The sequence below is a fragment of the Salvelinus namaycush genome, chromosome 22 (genome assembly GCF_016432855.1).
Source record: "Salvelinus namaycush isolate Seneca chromosome 22, SaNama_1.0, whole genome shotgun sequence".
Classification (NCBI taxonomy): Eukaryota; Metazoa; Chordata; class Actinopteri; order Salmoniformes; family Salmonidae; genus Salvelinus; species Salvelinus namaycush.
Window position 1 is genome coordinate 20691634 of NC_052328.1, and position 13377 is coordinate 20705010.

At 40.2% G+C, this 13377-nt stretch overlaps 1 protein-coding gene across 2 annotated transcripts in view; it reads right to left on the minus strand.

The window, feature by feature from the left end:
- The window catches only part of LOC120017651 (cGMP-dependent protein kinase 1-like), a 168208-nt gene that overhangs the window by 127443 nt on the left and 27388 nt on the right, over positions 1-13377 (minus strand). For both annotated transcript variants that reach the window (XM_038960558.1, XM_038960561.1), the window contains exon 2: positions 3312-3478. In XM_038960558.1, the coding sequence (XP_038816486.1) occupies positions 3312-3478 (167 nt within the window). The remainder of the gene's footprint in view (positions 1-3311; positions 3479-13377) is intronic.

The window sequence follows — 13377 nt, forward strand, 5'->3', positions numbered from 1 at the left end:
TACATACTACCTCAATCAGCCTGACTAACCGGTGTCTGTATGTAGCCTCACTACTTTTATAGCCTCGCTACTGTATATAGCCTGTCTTTTTACTGTTGTTTTATTTCTTTACCTACCTATTGTTCACCTAATACCTTTTTTGCACTATTGGTTAGAGCCTGTAAGTAAGCATTTCACTGTAAGGTCTACACCTGTTGGATTCGGCGCACGTGACAAATAAACTTTGATTTGATTTGATTTTATGCTGATGAGCTATCCCCTGCAGGAGAGTAGCTACCCCGGGGCTAACGGTTCGTCACAAACACTGATACAATTGAGTTACACCAGTAGGCAGGTTTCCATTGACCCAGGTTTATTCGACAAAAGCATTGTAAACTGCAGATATAGGAGACGTTTTTGAAAGATCAACAACATTTTTATCCGTTTGACACGGGTGGATTTTGTCTACATTTATTATGACAAATGATGAGAGAAACTGTGTTTTTCGAATAAATTATGATGTGAAGGTATGCAGAGCACGTGCTGTCAAGACGTAGCTATGAAGCTCCATTCCACATTTAATTCTAAATGCCTACTGCCTGCTAAATATACTTTCAACTATAGAAATTATCTTTCTTTGCAGGATCCTTGTCCTGACTTTAAAGAATGGATGAATTACTTCGCCTTGCTTTTCTGGATGGCTGGATGCAAGTTTCCCCAATATTTGTAAATTATTGCAATTTATCCGTGCTGGCTTTTGCATCACTACGTCCAGCTGTTTTTATCGAAGCAAGATAGTTAAATGGAACGCACCATAGCAGGCAATTGTCAAATCTATTTTCTATGCAAAGTTTCTAAATGTCGACAAAAAAATCATTGGACAAGTTAATGGAAACATAGCTACTGACAGCAGAAATAAAGGCCAGAGGATGCTGGCTGTCAAAGGCTTGGCAAGGCCACGGCCAGCAGTCCTGTCGACAGTCCTGCTTAAAGGTCACAGACTGGACCTTTTCCCACTTAAATCAAGGCTCTTGACCTCAGGGTGAAACTACTAACATTTACCACTGAAGCAGATTGTGTTCAGGTAGAAACCTACAGCGGAAGTAAGGACAGAAGGTTAGGAGAGGTCTCCTACACACAAAAGAGCTCAGATAAGTCATTCAAAATGAAGATGTCAAGAAAGAGCTGAGAAGTGGTTGAATGAAAGGAGGGAGCAGGGTAAATAAAGGCTTTATCCAACACCGTTTTAATCGCCTTTCATTCAAATAAAGGTTATATTTAAAACGTTTACATTTAAAAGTATCAAGCCTCTCAAGCCAATTCATAAACCTTTTATTGAGAAAGCACCTTTTACTATGTGATTGTCACTGAGAAAAACAAAGTCTCCAAACAAACCCTCTGAAGCATGCTCCACATCATTTGTCTGAATGTGTCCATCCTGTGGGGAGATGTATTATCATGTGGTGAGGGAGACACTTGCACTCAACAGGAGATCCAACTCTATTGATGCAGATGGTGATATCGAATGCCACACACACAGTGAAAAATACAGACACATAAACACATACACACGTATAGGTGGTATTGATCAATGATGTACAGGTAACTGCCAAAATAAAGGAAACACTTGAGAAAATGAGGGATACAAAGTATATTGAAAGCAGGTCCTTCCACACAGGTGTGGTTCCTGAGTTAATTAAGCAAGTAACATCACATCATGCTTGGGGTCATGTATACAAATGCCCACTTGCCCATTATTTTGGCTACCATGGCTAGAAGAAGGAATCACAGAGACTTTGAAAGAGGGGTCTCATATAAGCATATAGGGGGGTTAAAGGGTGTGTGTGTGTGTGTGCGCGAGTGTGTGTGTAAAACACCAAATTATGAAATTTCCCATGGAAGAATGGTGTCGCATCCCTTGAATAGAGTTCCAGACACTTGTAGAATCTATGCCAAGGTGCATTGAAGCTATTCTGGCCCGTGGTGGCCCAATGCCCTATCTATACACAGCTCACCTTGAGGCAAATTACCCCTGAGTAGATTCCACCTACATCACACACACGCATCCTGTATATAAACAATACAATCTGAAAACCTCTGCACACCCACAATCTCGCTGATGCTGTCAATCAATCTGACGAAGGCTAACCTTCTCATAAACAAAATCAACTTTAAATGCCGCAGTGCTGATATCTACCTCTTGAGGTGTTCATATTTTAAGTCTACAGGCGAAGAAACCAGCTGTCTCTCCTAAACTCAAAGTAATATGTGATCTAAAAGTAGTTCATTTTAGCAGCCTTCCTGTTGAAGAGCCGTCAACATCAGTGACAATGAGACAGCTCAGTCAACATTGTGTGCTTCCTTCAACACATGCCACTCGTCTTTACAGGTGGAGAGGATTATCCGAGCTAGAGGACCAGAATAGAAATGTGTACCAGACTTTTTTCCCCCCGATATACTCAATTCATGTACACTATGTGCTGCTATTTCAGAGATGTTGGGACTGTATTCATTTTATACTGTCAAATATATTCAGTCAGCATTGGCCGTGATGGGGATTCCTCTCATGACCAGATCTAGAGAGCAAAGGCCTGTTTGGGTTCATTTAAATTAACAACACAATGTTTACTGCATGACAAAAATAAATAAAAAATCTTACCAAATGTTTATCCAATAAGGCACCTAGAATCCATAAAAGCTGCTGCAGATGACATCATTTAAATCAGTGGACTGCTCCTCCACTGGCGTCAATCAATAATCGCTCTAATTAACTTTAAATGCCACTCTAACTATTACACACACATTTATCTCTGAGTAGTATCCCCCATAGACAAGCACAGATAACACTATTGCAAACAGATAACTTTTAATAATGTTTCAAATGACTATTGCTAAGGGTCGTGGAGGTTTCTAGTGCAGGGCAGTGACTTTTTCATTGTCAAGATCACTTAAATTCACTTATCTTTCCATAACTTTTTAGACACTAAAAGTTGTCTAAATGGCCCCATTCCAGAATCCTAGAAGTCAAGCCTGTGGTGATTATCGAAAGGAAAAAGTGCTCTGTGAAGGTTTTATTTGTGTAGAACTTTTTTAATACAATGTCATTGTGGTAAAGCATTAAACTAAATGGCACATTCCAAAATCCCTTGAGATCCAGTCTGGACAGAGGGGTCAAGCCCTGATCTCCTAACTGTAAGGGTAATTCCCAATAATACTTATCATTTCCTGTTTCAAACAACAACAAGAACATTTAAGAGCTTCAAACAACCCCAATACCAGACATACACATCACAGTGTGTGACGCAGGGAGAGAGTAAAGCTACGGTATTTACCTTCCATGACGTAGACCAGTGAGCCCACGTCACCTTCCTTGATGATACAGCTGTCTTTGCCATACTCCACAGGGTACATGCAATCCACAATCTCCTGGATCTGAGACAGCTCCAGGTTCTTCATGAAGTCATTGTCCAATATGGCTTCCTTGATCAGGTCCTTAGACCTGGGGGTTAGAGGAGAAGGAGGTAGGGAAAATGGGATTAATATGGTAATATGTAATTGTAAGGAATTTGTGTTTTCCTTAGCATTGTTTAGGTGGAGTGGATACCCCCTAGCCATTTCTTTGCCTCTTTTTTACACCTTAACTTCTTGACGCTAGGGGCGTTTTTAAATAACGTTCCCAAGGTAAACGGACTATTTCTCAGGCCCAGATCGTAGAATATGCATATAATTTACAGATTAGGATAGAAAACACTCCAAAACTGTCCAAATATTGTCTGTGAGTATAACAAAACTGATTCTGCAGGCGAAAACCTGAGGAAAACCAACCCGGAAGTGCATTTTTTTTTTTTTATCCCTGTTCCGTTGCCTGCCCCTCTTCCATTTAAAGGCGTATCAACCAGATTCCTTTTCCAATGGCTTCCTCAGGCTGTGACCAGGCTTTAGACATAGTTTGAGGCTTTTATTTTGAAAAATGAGCGAGATTTTTCAAAACGAGTCAGGTGTCCTTTGATTAGTTCCTGCGCGTGAGAGGGGTAGCTCGACATTTTCTTTCTCTCTTTTATTGAATAGGTTACCGTCCGGTTGAAATATTATTGATTATGTATGTTAAAAACAACCTGAGGATTGATTATAAAAAACGTTTGACATGTTTCTACAAACATTACGAATACTTTTGGGAACTTTCGTCTGCCTTTCAGGAACAGAACGAGGCTGTAGTTTTCTGAACATAACGCGCAACCCAAATGGCGTTTTTTTGTTATAAAACTAATATTAATCGAACAAAAAGAACATTTATTGTGTAACTGGGAGTCTCGTGAGTACAAACATCCGAAGATTATCAAAGGTAAGCGATTAATTTTATTGCTTTTCTGACTTTCGTGACCATGCTAATTTAAGGCTAACTGTTCTAGCATTGATTGATACACTCACAAACGCTTGGATTGCTTTCGCTGTAAAGCATATTTTCAAAATCTGACACGATAGGTGGATTAACAACAAGCTAAGCTGTGTTTTGGTATATTTTACTTGTGATTGCATGATTATAAATATTTTTAGTATTATATTTGAATCTGATACTTTTGGGAATTTTCTTCTGCCTTTCAGGACCGGAACGAGCATGTGGTTTTTTGACCATAACGCGCAACCCAAATGGCATTTTTTTGTTATACAAGTAATATTTATCAAACAAAAATAACATTTATTGTGTAACTGGGAGTCTCGTAAGTGCAAACATCCGAAGATTATCAAAGGTAAGCAATTCATTTTATTGCTTTTCTGACTTTCGTGACCATGCTAATTTAAGGCTAGCTGTTCTAGCATTGATTGATACACTCACAAATGCTTGGATTGCTTTCGCTTTAAAGCATATTTTCCAAATCTGACACGATAGGTGGATTAACAACAAGCTAAGCTGTGTTTTGGTATATTTCACTTGTGATTCCATGATTATAAATATTTTTAGGATTATTTTTTAATTTGGCGCTCTGCAATTCAGTGGTTGTTTAGGAAAATGATTCCGGCAAAGGGATCCGTAGCGTCAATTAATGTGCCTAAAAAAGCAAGGTGGAAACACTGAACGATTGCATAATACCCTACAAAATGTTTACTTAATTTAGATTCAGCAGTTCAATGTCTACTGTGGTGTATTTTGAGCCTGCTGAATTTTAAATCCTTTTTCAAATGAATTTTCAGGAAATAACCCATTAAAAAAACATGTTCTCAATTCTGTGGTTTCAAGGTGACTCGTATTTGATTTGCTTCAACAGCTGGAACAAGAAACACAGGAAATCAATGCCTAACAGAAATGGATTGATCTGATTAAAAGTACACTTTGTAAAGACTAATTTGCTTCGACTTTTCTACAATGGTAATCCACATAGCTCGTTTAGGAGATGTGAACAGAGTTGTTTTATGCTACGAATATGCTGTGCAACCTCTTGCAAAGGGATAGTATGAGCCAAAGCGCAGTAATAAAGGTCAGGGGTGTATTCATTAGTCACACACCATAGCAAAGCGTTTTGCAACTGAAACAGTTAAAACCTCTTAAGGATCCACCCCTTTTTTTAAATTTTAGCCTAAAATGACATACCCAAATCTAACTGCCTGAAGGCCCTGAAGCAAGGATATGTATATTCTTGGTACCATTTAAAGGAAACACTTTGAAGTTTGTGGAAATGTGAAAGGAACGTAGGAGAATATAACACAATAGATCTGGTAAAAGATCATTTAAAAATACAAAACTTTCTTTTGTATTTTTTTGTGCCATCTTTGAAATGCAAGAGAAAGGCCATAATGTATTAATCCAGCCCAGGTGCAATTTAGATTTTGGCCACTAGATGGCAGCAGTGTATGTGCAAGGTTTTAGACTGATCCAATTAACCATTGCATTTCTGTTCAAAATTTGGTTTCAAGACTGTCCAAGTGTGCCTAATTTGTTTATTAATAACTTTTCATGTTCATAATTGTGCGCTCTCCTCAAACAATAGCATGGTATTCTTTCACTGTAATAGCTACTGTAAATTGAACAGTGCAGTTAGATTAACAAGAATTTAAGCTTTCTGCCAATATTAGATATGTCTATGTCCTGGGAAATGTTCTTGCTACTTACAACCCTATGCTAATCGCATTAGCCTACATTAACCGTCCTATGGAAGGGACACCGATCCCGAAGAAGTAAAATACAGAAAATGTTTTGCACAGAAAACACATTTTTATATTGGATAAGTTCCGTCCCTGTTATGTTCTGTTTGCTTCCGTTCTGTTTGTTTGTTAGTGAATAGGCCTACACCCCTGGTGTATGCATAAACCTAAAAACACAGAGTACAAGGCTAATGCAAAGTTTACTATTCCAAACTGCCTCATTTTCCCAGCTGCTTTAGAAGCAAAATTCAAAGAAAGCCAGAGAGAATAACATAGTCATATCAAAAGAGATGGGGACAGGGAGGGATGTCAATTTAGGCAGAGCCAAACTGAACAAATGCCCAAAATCTGTACAATCCTTTCAGACATGGGTTTGCAGAGAACAGTTTGTTGATTGAGTATTTTCTCAGAATGCGGTTCAGAAAGAGTGACAGATGGAGAGAAAGTGAAATGTACGTAGAGGTTGACCATTGAGAAGAAAGTAAACGAGGGGGAGAAAATGGGAAAAGGAAGGAGGGCGAAGATGCAGGGAGAGGGAGCAGTGCAGGAACCGGGGGGCCATTAAAGAAAAGTGTAGTTGTGTCAAATGTTTATGTGGCAATGCAGAAACCCATAGGTGAGCTTGAGGTATAGCACCCAAAGAGGAGTGTAATGACACTTTCGACATTCCACTCCAACGCATTTCGCTCATCTAGCGCCAACCACAATTTGCAAATCATTGCTGTTTGTTCATTTTGCTAGCATTTTCAAACATATTCCTATCGCTTAAACATGTCCAACAGTTATTTCACAAAATATCACACACGAGAAGAAATGTAAACATTGTTTAATAGAGTTTAAAGTATTGTATCGCCAGCCCCTACTCACCACCGCGGATTGTGTGAGTGAACTGCACGTTCTCATTACTGAGCACGCGCACCTGATGGATAACTATGCGAATGTGACCGGCACGCACGCTCAGTAATTAGAATGTTGAGGGCTATTTTCATAATCGTTACTCGTTAAATGCTTTTTATGTGATATTATGTCCTCATATGTTGAAATGTACTATGGTATTGAACATTCATGTTTAAATTATTGTGAGTGATCCGATTATAGAGTGACATTTAATTGATGTGTTAGGTTCTAAATGACAGGGTAAAAACTGATGGACAACTATTAAAAGCTCAAACCAAGTTTATTCACCCAATGGGTCAGACAGCTGAACAGACCAAGACGGTGTTCCCACCAGCACAAGTGTATATATACCCCAATTTAGATGAAGTCTCCTCCTTCCCTCTAAACATTAATTCTTTATTGTTAGGCAGGAAGTTAAGTGATGTGGGTAATAAACTGCTCCTTCTCCCTTAATGTGACCTGACCTGACCTGACATCGGCCACCATTCCACTCTAATCAACAACTCTCCACCCTTATCAGTGATCGCAACCATGTGATTGCCTTACCCTTACTCAATAACATTCCAATCCCCTGGCTCATATCCAACCTTAATTGACTCCACCATATGCATTCCTCCTACAGACAACCATTAACTTCTGGTGTAACAACCAGACTGTGGCCCTTCTCCTTTCCATAGAATACCTGATGATTAACAATATTTGAAGTTTATAAATCAGAACCCATCAGATTAAATACCTGTTAAGTTGCATTTTGGATAATCCTATTTATATTATTGTTTATTATTTTAAGAGTCTCTGTTTATATGTCAGTGTTAGTTAACATCTTATTAATATCCATGGTCCCAGCTCACATTCTGCACCTAAACACCACAATTTTGCACCTGATTCCGTTGATGCTTTGCAGCCCCTTGACAAAATCTCAAATAAAACTCTATTCCCTAGTGCACTACTTTTGAACAGAGCATTGACTTAGATTAGACAAGATTGGGTGTAATGTGCTGTATACTGAGATGTTCTGTGTCTGTTTTGTACTGAACTCCTTTCACAGGGAAGCAGACAGTGTAGTGTCATGCGGCTCTCTATCATCCAATTCTGTAAAAGAGGCTAATCACATGTAACAGGGTTAATCCAACGAGAACTGCTGTCTTCAAAGAGAAGCTTGGATAAAATAGGGACAGGAAGCCCTTTCTACCTCTCAAAGGATGCTGAGAATAGAACTCACAAAAGGGAGACGGTTTGAAGTGTTGCCCGAGCTTCTAAAGTCCCGCCCAGAATTCTGTGGCAACACACCACCAAACACCCCTCTGTTCCTAGCCTAGTGGTTCGAGCGTTGGGCCAGTAACTAAAAGGTTGCTGGATCGAATCCCCGAGCTGACAAGGTAAAAATCTGTCGTTCTGCCCCTGAGCAAGACAGTTAACCCACTGTTCCCCGGGCGCCGAAGATGTGGATGTCAGATGGGTTGGGTTAAATGCTGACAACACATTTCAGTTGAAGGCATTCAGTTGTACAACTGACTAGGTATTCCCCTTTCCTCTTTAGGAGCGACCACACACAGCCAGACTGACAAAATATAATACAAAAATATATGTAATTTAGCAGACACTATTATCCAAAGTGACTTACTTACTTTGCATACATTTTATGCCTATCCTTTTTTGATGTTATGAAGGTATAAAAGGAGCATACTTTAAAAACAACACTATATTTCAATCTATCCTTTAATCCTAACCATGAGAGAGTAAAGAGAAGCACAGTAGGGAGGGGTAACATTTTAGCATACCTCCAGAAGCTTCTCTCCTTAACCCTAACCCTGACTTTGACAGATTTACACCCAGGAAAGGAGTGAGGGTTCCTGGCCTCCCTACTACACTACGGACCCCAGAGTGAAGGAGCCTGCAGTCCAGTAACATCTCTCTGTTTCATGTCCTCTATACTCTAGCCAGCCACCCCATTACACACCCAACCTCCTCTCCTCCTCCTCTCCTCCTCCTCTCCTTCCTCTTCTCTTTCTCTCCGTTGGAAAAGAAGATACACACACTCAGTCAGGTTTGAGGACTGAACACGGTCTGTCTTCCTTAAAAGGAGAAAATATGCTCTTTTAGAAGAATAAGGGAGAGAGAGGCTGAGCGAGTGAAAATAGAGATAGAGAGATAGAGAGACCAACAGACATATTCCAGAGAACTAGTTTTAAATATAAAGAGAGTAAAACTGGGAGAGAAAGAACAAGGCCATTAATATACCTCAGCATTTTAAAGGCCACATCTTTTCAAAAACAGGTTTTCTAAACCCTCTGACGAAGGCCAATAGGCCGACACATACGCTGAATAAACAAAGTATTACTGACAAGAGCAGTCTGCTGTTTTTCTTTTTTTTCAGCTATCTAAACCAAAACAGACAAATAAATGAATATTGAAAGTTGGTCAAACAGAGGAGAGACATTGATTTCCAAGCCATTGAGTAAACATCACAGTGCTCTGTTCTAATTGATAGAGGAGCAGCTCTATTGAAACTCATTACTCAATGGTTGTCAAAGGCCTCTGCATTGACAACCATAAATGTCTGCTTGTTCAAGACAATGACTATGATGACAATATGCTTTTACTTAAAAAATGCGCCAAAACTGTTATGAAGTTGTCATAAGGTGCATGAAAGTGAAGTATAACCTGTCAAACACTGACGGTACAAAACTTTTCACATTAAGTAATTGTCATTCATACGTTTCAGAGATATCATATAGAGACAGAGGATGTGACATACAGACTTTCCAAAACTTAATTTGATCCCTACTTGCTGACACCAACACAGATAAGGGGAAGGAAAATAAGGGCCATTTTTGGCCTCCGTCTCGTGTCCTCATCTGGCACCAGGACAGATACCCAGCTGACCAACACAACCAATTTAATTTGCCTCACTGAAGAAAAACAAAGGAATGAGGCCAGAGGATTAAAAAGGGGCTTTGGGTGATATGCTGCACAATGCTGACAGATACAACTAAGAAAAATAACTTTTTCCTCTTCAAATAATAACCTCCCTTCATGTTGACTCTTCCTCGATGAAACCCAAAAAGCATATTACATGTGCAGCAGGCCACCAGGACAGAACCATTTTTATCTGGCTTCAATGGACACAGCTGGCCACTCAACAAGGCTTATTATTCAGCTGATTTCTATGCGTCTTTGATGTTTCATGTAGACTAAAACACCTTTTATAGCTACAGGTACCACACATCTAATAAGCCTATCAGAATAACAGAAGATCTAAGAAAACATATCATCACCACCACAATCATATTCTCAAGGTAAGTGATTTCCAGGCTTTTTAAAAATTGATTAATCCTCAACTCAATTTTGAAGACAGTAAATAATTATAGCATCAATAACCCTTTTTGTTCAGGGTTTGATTTCCAGAGACAAGCATCAAATGTTTCTCATCCACCTTGAGGTGTGTATTGATTTTGAGTGGCATGTTAGACAAACAATGCAACACGAGGTGCGGAATGTGTCTCTAAATGCATGAGACCACACACAAGTTTGTTGGAGAGAGAGGTGAGTGTTGATTATGTACTGTATGTATGTGCATGTGTGCAGAGACAACAAGAGGAGTGTGTGTGTGTAGAGAGACAGAGATTTTACTGAGTTACAGTTTATATAAGGAAATCAGTCAATTGAAAAAGATTCCTTAGGCCCTAATGTATGGATTTCACATGACTGGGAATACAGATATGCATCTGGTCACAGATATTTTAAAAAGGTAGGGGCATAGATCAGAAAATCAGCCAGAATCTGGTGGGACCACCATTTCCCTCATGTAGTGCGACACATCTCCTTCACATTGAGTTGATCAGGCTGTTGATTGTGGACTGTAGAATGTTGTCCCACTCCCCTTCAATAGCTGTGTGAAGTTGCTGGATATTGGCGGGAACTGGAACACCCTGTTGTACACGTCGATCCATGGCATCCCAAACATGCTCAATTAGTGACATGTCTGGTGAGTATGCAGGCCATAGAAGAACTGGAACATTTGTGTACAGAGCCCTGTGACATTGGGGCCTTGCATTATCATGCTGAAACATGACGTGATTGCAGCGGATGAACGGGCCTCAGGATCTCGTCACAGTATCTATGTGCATTCAAATTGGCAATGATAAAATGCAATTGTGTTCATTGTCGCTAGCTTATGCCTGCCCATACCATAACCTCACCGCCACCATGGGCCACTCTGTTCACAACGTACGTGGTCTGCGGTTGTGAGGCTGATTGGACGTACTGCCAAATTCTTGAAAACTATGTTTGGGGCAGCTTATGCTAGAGAAATTAAGATTAAATTCTCTGGCAGCAGCTCTGGTGGACATTCCTGCAGTCAGTATGCCAAATGCACACTCCCTCAAAACTTGAGACATATATAGCATTGTGTAGTGTGACAAAACCGCCCATTTTAGAGTGGCATTTTATTGTTCCCCGCACAAGGTGCACCTGTGTAATGATCATGTTGTTTAATCAGATTCTTGATATGCCACACCTGTCAGGTGGATGGACTTTCTTGTCAAAGGAGAAATGCTCACTAACAGGGATGTAAACAAATTTGTGTACAACATTTGAGAGAAATAGCCTTTTGAGTGTATGGAAAATTTCTGGAATCTTTTATTTCAGCTCATGAACACTACATGTTGAGTTTATATTTTTGTTCAGTATACATTATATTACACATACTGACTGATCCTAGATTTCAACCCATACCGTAATGGGAAATTGTCATTTATACAGTAATTTTAGGTACTAACAACAGTAAAAAAAACTCATTCAACACCATAGTACCCTCCGAGCTCATCATTAAGCTTGGGGCCCTGGGTCTGAACCCTGCCCTGTGCAACTGGGTCCGCCCCCAGGTAGTGAAGGTAGGAAACAACACCTCCACTTCTCTGATCCTCAACACTGGGGCCCCACAAGGGTGTGTGCTCAGCCCCCTTCTGTACTCCCTGTTCACCCATGACTGGCCACGCACGGCCACGCACACCTCCAACTCAATCATCAAGTTTGCAGACGACACAACAGTAGTAGGCCTGATTACCAACAATGACGAGATAGCCTATAGGGAGGAGGTGAGAGCACTGGGAGTGTGATGCTAGGACAATAACCTCTCACTCAACTTCAACAAAACAAAGGAGCAGATTGTGGACTTCAGGAAACAGCAGAGGGAGCATCCCCCTATCCACATCGACGGGACCGCAGTGAAGAAGGTGGAAAGCTTTCAAGTTCCTCTGCGCACACATCACTGACAACATTAAATGGTCCACCCACACAGACAGTGTGGTGTAGAAGGGGCAACAGTGCCTCTTCAACCTCAGGAGGCTGAAGAAATTGGCTTGGCACCTAAAACCCTCATAAACTTTTACAGATGCACAATTGAGAGCATTTTCTCGGGCTGTATCACAGCATGGTACGGCAACTGCATCACCCGCAACCACAGGGCTCTTCAGAGGGTGGTACGGTCTGCCCAACGCATCACCGGAGGCAAACATCCTTCCCTCCAGGACACCTACAACACCCAATGTCACAGGAAGGCCAAAAGACCATAAAGGACAACAACTGCCTGTTCACCCCACTATCATCCAGAAGGTGAGGCCAGTACAGGTGCATCAAACCTGGGACCGAGAGACTGAAAAACAGCATCTATCTCACAGCCATCAGACTGTTAAATAGCCATCACTAGCGCATTAGAGGCTGCTGCCCTATATACATAGACTTTAAATCACTGGCCACTTTAATAATGGAACATTAGTCACTTTAGTAATGTTTACATATCTTGCATTAGTCATATCATATGTAAATATTGTATTCTATTCTATTCTACTCTATCTTAGTCTATGCCGCTCTGACATTGGTCATTCAAATATTTAAATATTCTTAATTCCATTCCTATACTTTCGATTTGAGTTTATTGTGTGTATTGTTGTGAAATTGTTAGATATTACTTGCTAGATATAACTGCACTGTTGGAGCTAGAAACCCAAGCATTTCACTACACCCCCAATAACATCTGCTAAACACGTGTATGTGACCAATACAATTATTTGATTTGATTTTGAAACCTTTTACTGCAGCATACTGTAAATTACGGTGCATTGTGGGAAAATGTATTTATTTGTTTCCGAATGGTACTGTAATTCCACCCCACAGAATACAGTACCGTGCTGTGTTCTCGGAGCGCCAACAACCTTTTGACAACTAGCTGGTGCATAGTATTGTTGTTTCTGGCTCATTAATATATTTTGGGGCATCTACACACATACCCCATAATGACAAAGTGAAAACGTGTTTTTAGAAATGTTTGCAAATGTATTGAAATGAAATACTAAAAAATCT